This window comes from Phalacrocorax carbo, chromosome 1 (genome assembly GCF_963921805.1).
Source record: "Phalacrocorax carbo chromosome 1, bPhaCar2.1, whole genome shotgun sequence".
Lineage (NCBI taxonomy): Eukaryota > Metazoa > Chordata > Aves > Suliformes > Phalacrocoracidae > Phalacrocorax > Phalacrocorax carbo.
Window position 1 is genome coordinate 88,542,244 of NC_087513.1, and position 17,721 is coordinate 88,559,964.

Consider the following 17,721-nt stretch of genomic DNA (forward strand, 5'->3'; position numbering starts at 1 on the left):
AAGGCTGGACGTGTTTCAGAAAGCTGATGTTGATGAAGCTTGTGAGATCACAGCCTTTCTTTGGGAATGGCTCCATCTCTGCGTGCAGTACAGGCAGTTCCTTTCTGACTCACTGTAATATAATACTCATTGACCATCTACCCAAAATTGTAGGAAGAAGAGCAGGAAGAGACCTCACAACACGGCCAAGTCCTCCTCCCCCCTGCACTTCATTTAAAAGGCATTAGTCTAGCCTGTCACAGAATCACAGAATCACAGGTTGGAAGGGACCTCAGGGATCATCTAGTCCAACCTTTCTGGGAAGAGCAGAGTCTAAACAAGATGGCCCAGCACCCTGTCCAGACGACTCTTGATACTTCATTTAAAAGACGTTAGTCTAGCCTGTCCTTAGAAGTCCTTTGGTGCTAGGGATTGTAGGTGTTCCCTGGGCTTTCAGTGCTGTGTCTCCACCTCTGATTTTGTCCGCAGTTTGTGTTAGGGTTTAGACAGGTAATGCTTTTGCATACGGCTTCTACAAACTGCTTTTTGGAACAAAACATTGCCATTACCAGTCCCAGGTACTCTTCGTTATTGTTGCATTGAACCTGATCCTATCTACCTACTGGGGGTCATGGAGCTACTTCTTTAGTGGTTTCTCTGGAGTTGATCTGGATTTACACTGACATGAAAGTAGGCTCTATCTCTGTGTGTACATAGCACTTCTTATTTTCCATGGCATTAATGTGCTCAGCCCTTTGTGAAGCCACTTGGTGATTATCCTGGTTTTACTGGCACAGAGCAAAGAACAGAAATGATTTGCCAAGGACATGCCTGGAATTAGGAGCAAAGTCCTTCTGCTCAAGATTAAAACAAACAAACAAACAGACAACTTAGTCCTGTGCTCACCGAAAGTCCTAGAGGGCAGTGCTGTTGTCTGTATCCCAGATAGACTATGTGAATTTTAAATGGGACTTTGGTGCTGTGTTTTCTCTTGCTTGGGGATTAGGAGTTGGCTTGCCTTTGGGGCATGTGTTTGGAGGTGCCCTGTGGTGAACACAGTTACAATCCAGTGTAGCTCCTACAAAGCAGCGTTGGGCATCAACCTAGTTCCCAGCAAGGCAGGTCTTCTCGCTGTTACAATCCTGCCTTGAGAATTCATGCCACTCTGAAGTTGGGAGTCTCACCAAAGACTCTGGATGTGAACCTCTTGCTCGTAAGAGTGTCCCTACAGGCCCTAACCCTGGAAGCAGCCATCACGGTCATCGAGCAGCCACAGCATGGAGGGGTCCAGGAGTGTCTATGGAATATCTGCACTGCAGGTCACAAAGCACTTCTTGATGCCCAAATAACAATTTAATGTCTCTTAGTAAAAGGTTGACAGTTGCACTTACTGGGTGGCACAAGAATAATGTAGGAGTCGTGTTCCCAGAATTCTGGGTCCTTGCAGGAGCAGGGATTTTGTTGGATGGTATTTCCAAATGATCCTGAAAGCAGACCATGCCCTGTGCTACAGAGGCGGGCAAAAAATACTGTTTTCCCTGTCATTGTGCCCGAGGGAAGGAGGGATCCAGCCTGCCAGGTAGTTTAATCCTGAGCACACGGGAAAGATGCACTCATGGGACACTTGAGGGGCAGTGTGGTGAGGAAGCCTGCTCGGAGTCAACCAACCTGTTCTGGGGGAGGGAGGGCCTCTGTGTACAGAACACTCCTCTGCTGCCTTCTTACCCTTTCACTGCTGCTGGAGTCAGGCAGGAAACAGCAAAGGGAAGGGAGAAGAATTGCACTCTGGATTTCTGTTTAAAGAGGCACCAAGTACATCCTCTTCCCTCCAGTCTAAACCTCCATTTCTTCTGCCTTGCTTTTTCCTTCTGAATGTCCTTCCTGCTCCTTCTGAATGTCATTGATCCTTGATGGGAACCCGCTGCTGCATGCCCGCAGGGACCTCTGTCTCTTGTCTGTCCATATTTGCTGCTCGTGCCCCAGGCTACCCAAGGGGAGGCTTTCATGTCTTGCCTCTCCTGGCCATACCCTGCTTCATAGCATTGCCTGCTGAGCCTGACCCTCAGCTCCTTGTGCCCCTTGGTTGGGACCTCTGTGGCTTCTCTTCTGCCCTCCCTCCCCAGCCCCACTTCTGACCTGCAGCAGCGTGCTGGGCGTTTGCTGCGGTGTCGCCACTCTGCGATGAAGGTCTGCATTATAGATCAAAGAGCATTAATTAGGATTGTGCTGAGTGTATCTGAGCTCACCGGGCTTGGTACGAGGTGGGGGTTGACACCATCAGGCTGTAATTTTCCACACTCTGGAAACCTCTTTTTTCTGCTTCCAGAGTATCCTCCTGCTGTATGGGACCTACTTGGCCGGTCTGACCAACAATGTCAGCTCCCCGCCAGTCAACCAGTCCTTGACGCTCATCGTCGGGGTTAACCTCGTTTTCCTGGTTGCCGGCACTATCTGCTTAGTTCACCGTTTCTTCCGCACTTGGCACAACTTGCTGTTTGGTTTTACCTCTGGAGGCATCTTTGTGTGTACAACCACGATCAACTGCTTCATCTTTGTCCCCCAGGTATGCTGACACCTCTGTCCCCCAACCTGGCTGGAAACTGACACATTTTTGGAGTTTAACAACAGCAGCTGTGTGGGCCAAAGCACTTAATTTTCCTGCTTCTTTCCCCAAATGTTTGGGCTCACCTGCGCAGCTTATCCTCCAAGCCCTAATGGCTCTGCTTCTCCAAGCAAGCCCCCTGAGTCTCCAGGGACTGCAGGTGTGTTGCAGAGCTGCTGCTCAGAAATCCTCCTGCAAGAGCGTGCTGTGGGTGGCAGCCACAGAGAGGGCATGTGTGGAGGTGAGGCAGCTGCTGCCCTCCTCCTCTTCCACATGGGTGGTGGGATCAGTTCTTCATGCAGTTGTCCTCTCCTCATACCCCACATGCCCGCTTCCACTGAGGGTTTCTGCCCATGGCAGGGACAGCGGGGGGCTCCAGCAATCCAGATGGCCTTGCCAGGCTCAGAGGCTTCATGGCTGCTGGTGATCCCAAGGGAAGGCTGCCCTCCTCTGTGCTCTCAGAGGAGGAAGCTGGGCTTTGCTGCAAGTGAGGGAGAGGATGCAGAGATGTTTTTGAGTAAGCCTTTTGTGGCAAGGCGAGGCTTTTCTGCTTCCTGTGTCCTCCAGGAGCAGCCTGGCGTGCCTGGCTGCGACATTAGTGGGAAAAACGCTCCCATTGTTACAGGGAGAGGAAACAGTTGTTTGCTCAGTGTTATGTTTGGAGGGATGTTTGGGCTCAAGGAAATGAGGTGAGAAAGGGAGGAAGAGGTGAAGCTGAAGAAAGAGCAGATCTGTGCAAGGGAGGGCTCAGGGGATCCCACCATGTACATAAATACCTATGGGGGTGGAGTAGGGAGGTGGAAGCCAGGCTCTTCTCAGTGGTGTCCACTGACAGGACAGGGGACAATGGGCACAAACTAAAACACAGGAAATTCTGTTTAAACATCAGAAAAAGGTTTTTTAAACCTTAAAGCACTGGAGCAATTTGCCTGGAGATGTGGAGTCTCCATGCTTGGAGATATTCAAGACCCAGTTGGGCAGAGTCCTGGGCAGCCTGCTCCAGCTGATCTTGCTTGAGCAGGGCAGGGCAGGGCAGTTGGACTAGATGATCTCCAGAGGTCCCTTCCTACCTCAGTCGATGAAGTATAACTGCAGAGACCCAACTCACTAGATAACCAGCCCATGGAGCAGGATCCAGACCTCCTTTGACAAGCACAAAGCTTGCTGGCAATGCTCTGCCAAGCGCGAGGTCTCTCAGAATGAGAGCGGAGGAGCTGATGAGCTGTACTTGCACTCTGCCTCACCGTTTTTTCTGCTGTAGCCTGGAGGCCTTGAACATTTTAACTTGGATCTTTTAGTTCATCAGCTTGTTTTTCCTAATGGGCTTGCTCTTCTATTGCTCATCTGAGATCGATGAGCAGCCAGAGCTGGGCTGTGCAAGGCTTCCACGCAGACATGAGGCAAGAAAACAGATACTAAATGTTGCTGGTTTTCAGCTTGTCACCAGTTATTCAGGGTTAAGGAGGCGTGCATGACACTGTCTTTGTCTGTCACAGAGTCGGGGAGAAGGGGGAAGGGGCTTTTACAGTATGCTTAGAGGCTGCAGTGCAGGCAGGGACCAACCCCCTCTGCGTTAAAAGCTGGAGCCAGGGACAGGGTAGGGCTCAGATGGGTGGGAGGCTCCAAGCGATGCTGCAGACCCTCGGCTAGCCGTCTCTCACCACCCATCTCTGCTCCTCTGTCACACCCTGCCTTTGTCTCCCCCTCTCCGTCCCTTTGTCTCCTTTGCGCTTGAGCTGCGCCTGCCTCCCTCCACGTCGGCAGGGGCTGTGCGTACCATGCCAATAAAGCCCTCTTCTCCCCAGCTTAAGCAGTGGAAAGCCTTTGAAGAAGAAAGCCAAACTGTGAGCCACATGGCAAAATATTTCAGCAGTCCAAGCAGGAGCTGCCGCTCGGTGTACAGCGAGGAGCAGTTTTACCAGCTGATAGGAGAGAAAAACTCCATGAAGCGGCTGCTCACCGAGGTATGGGGTTCTGCCAGTCCCGCTCAGCCATGCTGGCTTCCCCCCTTCCCTTTTGTGGGCTGAAGGCTTTGCAGGGTGGGAAGCCCTCCCTCTGCCCCAGTCTGCACTGGTGCTCCCCCTCTGACCTCTTCCCTCCGGAGGGTAAGAGCTGCTTTGTTTTGTCACATTGCTCTGCACATTGCAAAGCACCAAAGTTTAGGCATAATCTGGAAGGTTTCAAAAAAACATGGAGGGAGAAGAGCAGGAGATCCTGGTTTCCACAGACCAGTCAACATGGTTAATTTAGAAGGGAGATAGTCTGTCTCAGGAAAGCCCCCAGTCTCCTGCTCCCTTGCCCGCATTGCATGGGTGGGAGCACTGTGGCTTGGAGAGCCACCTGCCCCAGCACCCCCCTTCCCAAACCTGCATCTGGGGGCTCTGAGGGGCTCCAGGGGAGGAAGAGGTCATGCCTGCTGCTGGTGTGGCTCTTGCAGGCCAGACCTGCAAACCTGCCACTGCGCTGCCTCAGAGCACCTCTCCATGTGGAGAGGAGTGATTTGTTTTCTGGCAGGGCCTGCTTCCAAATGGCAGCGGTTTTGTACCCTGCACCCACCCCACGCTTGACAGGCTTATTTGTTTGATGCAGAAAAACGCTGTGATTGAAAGCCTGCAAGAGCAAGTGACCAGCGCCAAGGAGAAGCTGATGAGGCTGATGTCTGCAGAGAGCAGCTGTGACCCCCATGCACCACCAGCAGCTACCTGCACCTGGAGTGCAGGGCAGCGTGTGGATGCACCGGGGGAGCGCTGCCCTCCAGATCCAGAGCAGGATGGGTGGCAGCATCCCCACTTGCTGGGTACACCACCTCTTTGCAGTGGTGCTCAGGACCTCCAGAAACATGGAAGCCACAAGCCTGCTTGCTCTCAGACACTGCTTTTTGACATGGGAGGCAGCCTTGAATGTGACCTGAAAGACACCCAGGAGCATGGGACACCTGTGGGGCAGGGGCAGCCTCCAGCACAGCTACCAGGCCAGGACATCTCAGCTGGCGTGGCCTGGGAGTCGTCCCCCAAAGTCAGCTATGTCAGCAGCGAGAAGCTGTGGGAAATCTTGCAAGAGCTGAGTCTGGATAGCAAAACCTACAGCCCAGCCTTACCTGGGCGGCCCCCACGCGGCAGCCAAGGCCCCCCAGGTGAGCAAGGAGGAACGTGGGGGGCCCAGGAGGGCTACCCAGGCATCCACACACCCCTCAGCCCCTACCTGGCAAGGCGGCGGCGGAGGATCCTGCTGCCCCCTGCCTCCACCTGCTTCCCTGGGCATGTGTCCCCTCATGCCGGCCGTGGGGTGAAGGAGGCAGGTGGCTGGGGCTGTGGGGAGTCAGCACATATCTTCCTGGGGAGGGAAGAAGAGATGGCTGACGGAGGGCTCCTTCACTCACCAGCACCGTCCCCTCCAGCCATCTCTGGGGAGGTCTGCCTCCAGCCAGAGGGATGGCCAGGATGGCTGGAGTCCCAGGGTGCTTCCCAGCACATCCATCAGGAGAAGCAGCAGCAGCGGCGGCAGAGTGCCCCGAGGGGACGTGCTGAGCCCTCCCTGCACTCGCTGTACTATTACCCAGACTCTGACTCCAGCAGCAGCAGCTCCGAGGAGATGTTTCACGGCTGCCACCGGCCCTGCTGCGAGGTCTGCTTCCAGAGCCCACGCAGCTCCCTGGGCAGCAGTAGCACAGACATGGACGTAGAGCCCAGCGGGCATGTGGGCCACCGGACAGAGCACCACAGCGGCCTCCAGCCCATGGTGAATTTCAAAGAAGATCTGAAGCCCACCTTTGTGTGACCGGGAGCACTCCTGCACCAAAGGCAAGTGCCCTCCCACCCCCGAAACACTGCGTGTTTTCAGCAATGCTAAAGCCACGCATCCCTCTGAGGGATGTGTGTTGCTCTGGCATCTGGGGGTCAGGAATAAGTCTTGCCCTGCTTTGGGTTGCTGTTTCAGCCCCAGCCTCTCAGCAGTGACTGCCGACCACATTTGGCCAAGAGGTGGTTGGCACTTGGTGGGGTGGCAGTGGTTTTGTCCTGGCTGCTCTGGGCAGCTGCTGGCACCCTGCAGATACCCGGCATGTCGGTCTATCCCAGTGACAGCAGCAGAAAGACTGGGGCTGAGTGGCCTGCAAGACCCCAAACTTCATCATCTCAGAGGGCTTTCCCTGCAAGCACTGGGTGATTCATGCTGGAGGGGAGCAGCACCACATCTCAGAAACGTGGCCTGTTGCACACAGGAGACGGACATACAGAGTACTTCTTCCCTGAGGCTGCTAATGCTGAGCCTCCCATGAGCATCACACCCAGCTGGAGGTGGGAGACAGACAGACACCAGGAATGCTCACAGGCTGCCTCTCGCCTGGGGCATGCTGCTCCCTCAGCAAAGCAAGGACCTCGGAGCGGGGTGATCGCAGAAGACATTTGGGGTGGTTTTTTTGGTAGCATCTGAGTGAGAAAATGGAGTCTAAAGGTGACATCCCTGGAGGTGTCATTGCATTTTGTGTAGTTCGATTGCATGGTCATAGGTGAGACTCAGGTCAGAGCCAAAGGGAAAGGCAAACTAGCAATCGTAAAAGATGATCTGAAAAGGTTTTTCATTTTTCTTTTCTTTTTTCCTTTGTTTTTCTGGGGCTTGTGCCCTTCTGTATGCCTTTGTATGGAGGACGTAGTCTGGAATAAGGTTTGTTTAAATTAATATGGTCTGTTTAATTTTTATCTTAGAAATATCAAGAACAGTAAATCTGGTGTGTCTGCTTTCCTGTGAAGGCATTTCAGCATGTTGTTGCCGCCACAGGAGAAGTCAGGGGTGCTGAGACCTGATGCCCAGTGCATAAAAAACCCTCTGGAGAAAGGCTTTGTTAAAAGAGTGGGTGACAGAGGAATCCCAAACACGGCTTTGAATTATGTATGTTAGCGCTGCCCTCTCTGTTATCCTTTATGATGGTGAAGTCCCTCATTGCTGTGTCCCTTCACTGGTGTCACCTATTTTTTCCCCATTGCCACCAAGATTTTCCACGCTTGCTGAATTTCTAGGGCAAATCACCAAAGCTGATAATCTTATGGGAAACAATATTCCCATAGCCCCTCTTCTCTCCTAAAATGGAAACACCCCAGAGGGCGAGTCCAATTTTTTTTTTTTTTTGGTCACCTTTAGCTAACAGGAACCAGTTTCCTTCCATCTTTCTTTCACAGCTGTCTGAGCGCTTCATGGCTCCGGCCTGGATGAAATGCGTTTACGGGGTGTCTTCTACCACTGCGGGGGAAATCTGCAGCAGGGGCTGGAGGCAGAGAAGCCCAGACAGGGTGCAAGTGTGGGAAGCCTCCTGCAGTCCCAGCAGAAGGGAAGGCTGCCAGTGCAGCCCTTCTGGCCTGGAGGAGTGCTGAACAAGCAGGAGGTGGGTAGGGGGGCGGCAAGGGTGGGGTGGTTAGAAAGGGATGTGGCAGCGTGCCCCTCCACATCACTTTCTTGGGTACCCCCAAAAATCAGTTTTTATAATCTGAATCCACCCTGTGCCACGCCGAAGCTGCAGGGAGCTGGTGTGGAGCCAGGAAGCGCCGCAGGGCCTGGCCCCAGGGGAACAGGGGGCACCCTGTGAGCATGCAGCGGGCAGTGTTTTATTTATAACCATAATTTATTTGACAGGCCGGAGCGTCTCCACAGAGCCGGGATGCCGGCGGGAAGAGCCCCTGATTGCGCAGCTCCGGGTGGGGGCCTCCGGCTGCCCTCTCTGGGGGGGAGGCCCGGGGAGCCCGGGGATGGGGGGTCCTGCAGGTTGGGGTTCGGGGGCTCCTTCCCCCCCGCCTCCCCTCCCCGGGGCCGGGGAAAAGCCGCCTGCAGTTTTGCAGCGCTCGCAGCAGGGGCTGCTGCTGCCACACGGGGTGCGCTAGCAAACCTGAAGTGCCCCATGCAGCGCATCCCACGGCATCCGCACGCTGGGACAACGGGTGTGACAGGGAGGTGGCTGGGTCACTCTAGGGAGCCTGTTAAATACAGGGCAAAGCCACTTTTTCAAATTGGGGCTGATTTCTCCCCAGCCCAAAGCATGTTTAGAGTAGCACTTTGCTCAGGGGCTAGGAAATATTGCAGCATGGTCATAGGAAATGATCAACCATGAAGCCACCTAGAAGCAGCTGATATAAAAATTAACTTAAAGTCTACTAGCAAATGTAGAAAAACCCTCCAAGGACTTTGAACCTATGGTTTGTTTGGAAACTCATCACTGCGGCAATTGCTTTTCCGTCTAGTGACCAGCACCCATGAACTGAAAACTGCACGTCATGTGGATGCATCCTGGCTTGAATCAGGAATAGCGTGGCCAGCAGGAGCAGGATGGTGATTGTGCCCCTGTACTGGCACTGGTGAGGCCGCACCTCAAATACTGTGTTCAGTTTTGGGCCCCTCAGTACAAGAAGGACATTGAGGTGCTGGAGCATGTCCAGAGAAGGGCAACAAAGCTGGGGAAGGATCTGGAGAACAAGTCTTCTGAGGAGCGGCTGAGGGAGCTGGGATTGTTTAGTCTGGAGGAGGCTGAGAGGAGACCTTATCGCTCTCTGCAACTACCTGAAAGGAGGTTGTAGCAAGGTGGAGGTTGGTCACTTTTCCCTAGTAACAAGCTATAGGACAAGAGGAAATGGCCTCAAGTTGTGCCAGGGGAGGTTTAGACTGGATACTAGGGAAAATTTCTTTACTGAAAGAGTGGTCAAGCATTGGAACAGGCTGCCCAGGGAGGTGGTGGAGTCTCCATCCCTGGGGGTGTTTAAAAGACGTGTAGATGTGGCGCTTAGGGACATGGTTTAGTGGTGGACTTGGCAGTGCTGGGTTAACAGTTGGACTTGATGACCTTAAGGGTCTTTTCCAACCTAAATAAGCCTATGATTCTACGTTCTACACATGCACAGAAGGCTGATGCAGTTCATGCATGCATGTGTATGTGCACACATAAAAACTCACTGGTGCTTTTGATGACTCCCAACCCGTCCTTCCCCCTGTATCTAGCAAGGAATATGCATTTGATTCAGGCGGGGAAGAGTCAAAGCACTGTGTGATGGATTGGGCTGGAAAGGACAGACTGAGGCGGTGGGCTGCCTTTCAGTGCCATTACTATTATGGGATCTTTGCATCAGGCATTGCACAGGCACACAGAGGAGCCTTTGTGCTGCTTAACTATAGGCACTGAATTTGGCATTTGGTTCTACCATGGCTCTTCATTTGGGCTTTGGAGCAGTCTGCCTCTCCCCATTCAGCCATTCAAAGCATCTTAGTTAGCACTCTGCCCTGAATCCAAGGTCTCTGGGCAGCTGCTGGGGCAGTGGTGCTTGTTCTGTGAAGATGGAGGGGTAGACTGGGATTGCTGAGAAGATGGCTTGTGGCAGGAGGACCGTGAGTGCCCTGATTTATGACTACTTTTCTTGTCACTGGTGATGGACAGCCTAAAGACAGCCGTCTCTTTCCCAGGGGGCCTGTAGTATCAATATCCCATGTGAACAATTCCTTCTCCATCATATCTGCTGTCTAAAGCTGTTCCCCTTAGGAAAGGTTGTGCCTCTTTGCAGCTCAAGGCAGAAACTTTCATCTTACAGAAATTGAAATGAAAGATAAGTGACTGGAAGAAGGTCCCCAGCCTGCTCCAAGTTGAGTGCTCATCTCACCATCCCTACAAATGTGCTCATTTCACTTCAGTGCACGTGAGAAACTCCTGCGGCCCAAAGCTACAGAGCAGCCCTTGGCAATCCTGCACACCTTATCCCAGTACCCTGTCTCCACCCGAGCAGTATCTGCCAGCAGAGAGGTTGCCTCTTCCAATGACACAAGGGGCAGTCACAGCTGTTAATGCTGATGAGGTCCTTTGAATGTTTTTAGCTTCCTGAGCCATGTTTCCAAGCCAACTTTCCTATGCTAGCAATGCAACTCCACAGGCTCCAGCTCCACGACTCCTGCTGCTATCTGCAAACCGTAGGAAGAGATGACGAGTCCACCTCAGCCAGCATCCCTGAGCCCTGCTGTGGACAGTGTGATGGAGATGCTCCACTGTGCGGAGCCTTTCCCTGCCCACAGGCCTGTTTACAGATGCTGCTCTTCTGTTCAAAAGCTCTGCAGCCTCTACTCACTCCCCCTGACCCCAGCAGTGCACTGCCACCTCTGTGTCCTTTCCTTGCTGATGGCTGTTTAGGAAGGGTCACAGCTGGTATGGCATGTCTCCTTATGCCTGCTTCTGGGGCCTTGGCGAGAGCAAGGAAGGCAGGAAGCCTTGAGGCTCTTGTGCCACAACCACCTGCCATTGCTCAGTCTGCCTCTGCTACCCTGTCAGCTTGCAACTGTTTAGGAAATAACAAAATTGTTCTCGATTGTGATTCAGCTGCCTCGTTTAAAAAAAAAAGGGGGGGGGAAGCTTTGTTAGCTATGGCAGAGGGGGATTAAGCCAGGCTCTCTGGGAGAAGAGTGCTGACTGTTGTGGAAGTTTCCCCACTGCCTTGTGTTGGGGTTAGCAGCTGGGCTCTGTGGGGAACCTCTCACTCTGAGCTTTGATACCAGGGACAGTTATTAGAAATAATGAGTATTTTACAGTACTGCAAGAGGGAAAACCCACAGGATACTTTGGCCTGGCGTAACCAGACTGTGCGACCATGGAGATGGTGACTGTACAGTGGTGCCACATATGTGCAGGGACATTCTTGTGGCACTGTGGGGAGCAGCAGTCAGGGAAGCTAGGTCTCCAAGTAGCCTATGCTGCAGGTTTTGAGGAGGTGAGGGAGCACTCACATCTGTACATGACCTCTACAGGTCTGGAAGAAGCTCCAGAAAAGTTTCCCACAAATCCAACAGCCATGAGGCCTGTGGAGAAGCGCTCTCCTCCTGAGCAATGTTACTCTCCTGAGCCCAGAAACCAGGCCTGTCTCTTACATTATCCAGTTTTTCATGGGTGCCTTCTACTTGGCCTCTACCTCTAGCTGTGTACTACTGAAATTGCAGTGCTGCTGTTATCCCAAGGTCTGCTCTTAGAGCCACAGCAGCAGAGCTATAGATGTCCATTGTGAGACATCAAACACACCAATGTAATCTGCATCCTGATTGCTGGCCTTGTGCTGCAGAAAGTGATCTCATCCTTGGGGGATTCCTAGGAAACAGGAAAAAACAGCATCAAAAGAGCTGTGGATCCTGGGGATGTTTTAGCAGTTGATGTTAATTGCAGGACCTTTCCGCTACATTATATGATCATGTCCTGTGGAACCAATCCCTGCACGCACCTGGCTGGGCAACTGCATGGGATGCCTCCACATGGTTCCAAGCACTGAATTTCTTTCCCACATTAAAATTGGGTGTCGAAGCTGCTGGAGCGCGTTCACCTCAGAGCACGTACAACTCGGTGTCTACAATGAGGTATCTTGCTTTTGTGCCAAGGCCACCACCTCTTCCCTGTGTAGAGGAGCCTATAGCTCAGCTGGTTTTCTTCTGACTCAGGCATCTGTAGCTTTATGCTTTGTGCTGCCAGAGCACAATCATTTACATCATATGGATTTTTTTGTCCTGGAGCTTCTTGCAGACAGGATGGGTGCGAGGGGCTTTGTCCTGCCAGGCAGCTATATAAAGCACCCAGTGATTCAGCATTTACTGCACCCTACACAGATTCCTCTGTTATCATACCAACAGGAATGCAGGGCTGGAAGGGATCTCCTAGTCATCATCATATTCCCCAGCTATGACAAGTACTGAGTCATAAAGCCCCTCTTGTTAATTTATCACAGCCCATCTTAAGAGTCATCAGGAATTTTCTTGGCAGGTTATTCCAGAACTTCACTATGACAGAAGGAAACTTGTTTCTGATTTGCAGCCCACATTTTTTCATAGCCTATTTTTATCTACTTGTTCTCATGCCAATGCTGTCTTCTAGTTAGTAGCTGTTCTTCCTTCTCATTCTCTAACCTACTCTCTTACATGCCGATGAAGAACGTGGCCTTTTTTTTCCCAGGATCCCTGGTCTACTTGGAGAGGAAACTATTTTTACTTCCCTCTGGCAGCTCATACCTGCCCCTCTTTTGGTCTGCAGGGAGGCATTGAGGGAGAGCCCTGGTTTCATTGCTACCAAGTCATAGTCTTCCCGTTGCAACAATGTGAGGATGGCTGTATACATGCTCCTTGACTCCAGCTGCAGAGGAGTCTGTAAAGAGTTTGGCAAGATGCTAGAAAAGGATCACGCTCACCTTTTGAAAAGCGCATGAGAAGAAATACTCATTGGTAGTTAGGACATCAGAAAGGCGGGCCAGAAGCAGAAAAATTTCCTGCGGGTCAGCAGGAACTTGACGTTTTCTCTGCATGTCTGCAGTGGACATGGGGTTCCAGCACCCACTGGGTGCTAGGTTTACCAGTAGTATTTTAATATGCTCACAGGGTAAGGCCTGTCCATCCATGTTTCCTCTCAATATACCTCCTGCAAGTGCCGAGAGGTGCATCTTGTGCCTAGCAGGTCTAGTAACCCTGAAGAGCTTTTGCTTCTTGGAGCTTCCCATGGCTTAGGACATCCCTAAGGACTCGAGTTCCTTAGGAAGCCCCTGCTACCTCTCAAGGGGCCCATAGGAAGGGAAAATGAAGGCACACCCTGTGCAGTGTCCTGATGACTTGATCCAACACAGGAATGATATGGACGTTTTATTGGACAAGGTTAATATAACTAGCAGGACACCCTTCTGGAGCTGTGTGCTGGTTTCCAGGCAATTACATCTTGTATCTAACCCAAATGAGTCGGGCAATATTTCAAACCAAAGAGAACTGCAGGAATAATATTAGCTGATGCAATCGCACCTTGAATTTACAGCAGTGCTAGGCAGATCCATGAACAATGGGATACTCTGTACATGATTACAGCAAATTCAAGCCCTTGTTTGAAAGCAGCTGGTTTTTGGTTGTTTTTTTTTTTTTTAACAGTCCCCCAAATACAGGTGCTAGATAAAGACCTCCTTTCCTCTGACAGGTGAATCTTTCATTTGATGGTGAATTACGCTTTTGCAAATATCAGCTCATTTTCTCACTATTACAGCCTTTTTCATACCAGTAACAAAACCACATTTAGTGCTCTCCTGCTTCTGCAATCTATTCTTCGCAACTCTCCGATGGTGAAGTCTTTTTCCTAGTTCTCTAATACCTGATATCAGCATGCTGCAGTCAATAGGGGAGGCAGGCTCTCCTGTTCCTGGAAGCCTGGCATTACTGGGTACCTGCTGTGCCACGGTATGACACCTTTGGGCTAAATTCCACCCTCTGATGGAAAAAAGCTCTCAGCCCCCACTGCCTTCAGCAACAGCTGCTTGAGGGTGTCTGAATTTAGCCTTTAAAGCACACAAACCCACCAACAACAAAGAATACCTGAGGATGATGTGGGATCTAATTTACTCAAGGAGAAGACTTGGGAATCAAGAGCTTTGTCTCTTCTACTGACCATTGTGCTCATCTCAGAGAGAAAAAACGCATGCTCTTTTTCTGTCTAACGGGCAACTGTCATTCAAGTGAACGCAAGGCTACTTTCCTGAGATGCATCAAGTCGTCTTCGCTATATGTTTGCAAAAAAGGCTTTGCGTGCTTCACCAGGATGGCCTGAAAGACAGGTTGACCCATCAAAGACCAGGAAAACAAGAGCCAATGCTCCCGGCTGGGCCCTGGTCAACTTCCTCAACCAGCAAGTCTTGGACTCCAGTGAGAATCCCAAACATCCTCTTGAAAAAGCGAGTGAGAGGCCAGGGAAGGAGGGAAAGGAGTTCAGGCAACAAACTGCGGTATTGACAGTGGAGACCAATGTTTTTGCTATTGAGTAGTCAGTAGCTGCCATATGTGGATGGTTTGTTTGCAACAGCTGGTTTTTGTGAATCAAATAATATTTCTCTGTGTGTTCATACATATATTTGTCTCCTTACACAAAGGGGAAACATCCCAGTTTCTCAGGATCACCCCACCGACTGGAATAATTGGAATTTGACAATCATAGATCAGAAAGAGCCAAGAACCCTGCTCCCCATCATCAATCAAAGCATCTGCTGAAGCAAGTATGAGATTTCTACCACTAATGGAGATTTTTCTAGATAATGACAGCATTAGAAACAACCCCACAAGCATGTGAGATACGTCTGGTAAAGCGCTTAAATAAAAAAAATCCTCTTGTAGCTTTCCCCTGGGAAAAACGAGTGCCCTGCTATGCAGTCAGACCCTGGGCTGCAGGGGGCCACAGTCCTACAGGGGGAGATGAAGCCTCTACGCTGGACACAGCAGGGGCCTATTTATTTTGCAGAATTGGGCTATCCTTCCCCTGATCCAGACAGCATCAATCTTGCAGTAACAGCAGGAGGTAAGGAACGTTTTGCACTGACCACCAACCTTCCAGTACAGCTGGAAATCTAGGAATTCTAGTGTTTCAAAAATTATTCGTTGGGTTTCAAGATTGATGCCAAGCTCTGTGCAGCTAACAGCTGAGCAACCAAGATTTTGTCTCTTCTTTTACAGGATTATTATAAAATACTTTTCTTCCGTGACCAGCTTAGGCTGTTCTAATGCACAGTCATAAATGAGACATTGACTTTTTAAGATCTTCCTACCCTTAGGGTGGCAGATGAAAGAATAGGTCACAGCTTTGTTCTGCTGCAACATGCCTGGAAGTGTTGAGAGACGTGCTTTCATTACAGGGAAATTTCCACTGTCTCATTGGTTTTTGCAAGTTTGCAGCCTACCTGTAGATTATAAAGGAAATGCTGGGCTGACTAAAAGAGATATAAGGCATTGATTTGCTCATGCCATTTAGGCAGCAATAGCTGTCCTACTGATGGCTGTGTCCATTGGAAAGAGCACAGTGACTTCCACCTTAAACCTTATGGCATTTTTGAGCAACCCAGCAAGCATGCCCAAGCCCAGGATAACATCAATTCATTTAATAAACCTGAATATCATCTTTGCAAAACAAAGTGACCAGTATAAGAGAAGCCCATGACACTGTGCTGGCAAGGATGTTGCTCAGACTAATTCAGCTGCTCAACCAGATTGTGCCTTTAACACTACTTACAACATAAGTCCCCAGTTTAGTACCACTATTTTAATGACTCGGCAGTAACCAATGGAATCAATTAATTCAGGGGATGTTCAAGATAATGAAGAGTTTGTCCTGTGGCAAAAAGGTCTCCAATGAAGAGTAAAATGTTAGAGGCCCCCGGTAAGCAGCAATTAGCAGATATTGATAATTGGTGAGACTGGAAAGGAGAAAAACAAAAGTGAAAGAAAGTGAAATACTTTATGATTGCATTATCTAACAGTTAACATCCCTATGCGTAGGGATGCATAATATACCCTGCATATTAAGGCTACACAGCATTTCCCATAAAAATATCTTGGACTCGCTTGTCATTTTCTTAAAGCTTACACATTACACCAAACTTTTCATGCTGAGTGTTCTGGAAAGTTAAAATGGAAGTGATTTAGGTAATTTCCAAGAACAAGGTTAACAAAAATGCATTTTTCCCCATTTCAAGCACATCTGTTACTTTTTTGTCTGAGACACATCATCTGCCTCATGCCATGCAAATTGGAACTCTAGCTTCTATAGGGAAACTAGGATGAGGATAGAGAGAAGAATCTGTTACAAAGTTGTTGATGAACCTTGTGGATGTGCGTATCATGGTATCTTTGCTATGTTGAGTTGGCTTTGAAAGAAACCAACCAGGATCCAAAAAAGGTTCTGAAATCAAGCATTCAGAAATTAAGGAAGGCTGGAATTAAAAAAATTTGTGCAAACTTAATTTGGCTTAATTTTGGCATGTATGACTTTGTGGAAAACAGGCCTGGAAGGGACCTCAAGGAGCCATCTGGGGACTGCAGTCCCTCTCGTTGCCTCAAAGCAGGACCAATTATTCCTAGACTGTTCTTGACAAATGTTTCTCTAATCTTCTCTTGCAAGACAGACATTAATGACATGATTGCATACTACTTCTTAATGGGATCCTGCCTCAGTGCATAAAATATACCAGGACCATGCTGTGGAGGAGACTGGGAACACAGCTGGAGGAAGGACAGGCTCATGTCATGGTTCAGCTTACGGACTGCTGCCCTGCAGAACTGTCTCTGCTTCAGAGTTCTTGGGTGGTCTTTAAATCAGACTTTTCCCAGGCGGTCATTAATTGTGTTTTCTCCATTTTCTGGGAGCTCAGCTTGAAAATACTGCCTTTGATTTAAGTATCCCTGCTTGGTGCCCTGTTCTGGTACAGTGTTAGGGCTTTAATTTTACCACCACCACAAAAACATCCCAGCCGATATTGCATTGGTTGTCATAGACTGGGAAATAAAACTGAAATTCTTATGCACTGTGCTCAGCACTGTTTGTCATAAGTCACTCATCTCCCACTTCTCATCTGACCCTGCCCTGTGTGCGCTGTCAGCCTCCATCACCCTACACTTTGTTTATTCCACTGAAAGCACATGTACAGAACCTCACAGTCATAAATGATGATTCCCAGTTCCTGTATTTTGTTTGTGGACAATTCCTCTGACTCTTTTATTAAGTTCAAGTTTCTCCATAACCACCTAATCCTCAGAGGTATATGCATTCAGTGTAATTAATTACACCAGTAATGTCTATAATTACCTCAAGGAAAAATCAGCAAAATGTGTAAGAACTGACAGCACATAAGACACTGGGAATGGCTGTAGCAGATCACAGAATCATCACAGGATCATGGAGGGTGGAAGGGACCTCTGGAGATCATGTAGTCCAGCTCCCCTTGCTCAAGGAGGGGCAGCTGGAGCTGGTTACCCAGGACCATGTCCAGTCAGGTTTTAAATATTTCCAGAGATGGAGACACCATAACCTCTCTGGCTAATCTGCTCAAATCATTGACCACTGCCACAGTAAAAAGCATGTTTTCTTCTGTTCAGGTGGCATTTCATGTGTTTTAAATAGCGCTTACTGCTTCTTGTCCTGTCAGTGGGCACCACTGAGAAGAGCCCATCTCCCTCTTCATTCCATCCCAAGTATTTATACATATTGATGAGATCCCCCTGAGCCTTCTCTTCTCTAGGCTGAACAGTCCCAGCTCTGTGTCTTCCCTCACATGAGAGATGCCCCAGTCCCTTAGTCATCTTTGTGGCCATTTGCTGGACTCAATCTAGTAAGTCCATGCCTGTCTTGTACT

At 49.9% G+C, this 17,721-nt stretch overlaps 1 protein-coding gene across 4 annotated transcripts in view; it reads left to right on the forward strand.

Moving 5' to 3' along the window:
- GPR156 (G protein-coupled receptor 156) overlaps positions 1-7,258 on the forward strand; it is a 28,469-nt gene extending 21,211 nt beyond the window's left edge. For 3 of the 4 annotated variants that reach the window (XM_064465722.1, XM_064465714.1, XM_064465740.1), the window contains 3 exons: positions 2,306-2,542; positions 4,387-4,545; positions 5,171-7,258. In XM_064465722.1, the coding sequence (XP_064321792.1) occupies positions 2,306-2,542; positions 4,387-4,545; positions 5,171-6,358 (1,584 nt within the window). In that variant the 3' untranslated portion in view covers positions 6,359-7,258. The remainder of the gene's footprint in view (positions 1-2,305; positions 2,543-4,386; positions 4,546-5,170) is intronic. The other variant, XM_064465731.1, reaches the window with a different exon arrangement.
- Positions 7,259-17,721: the final 10,463 nt, after the last annotated feature.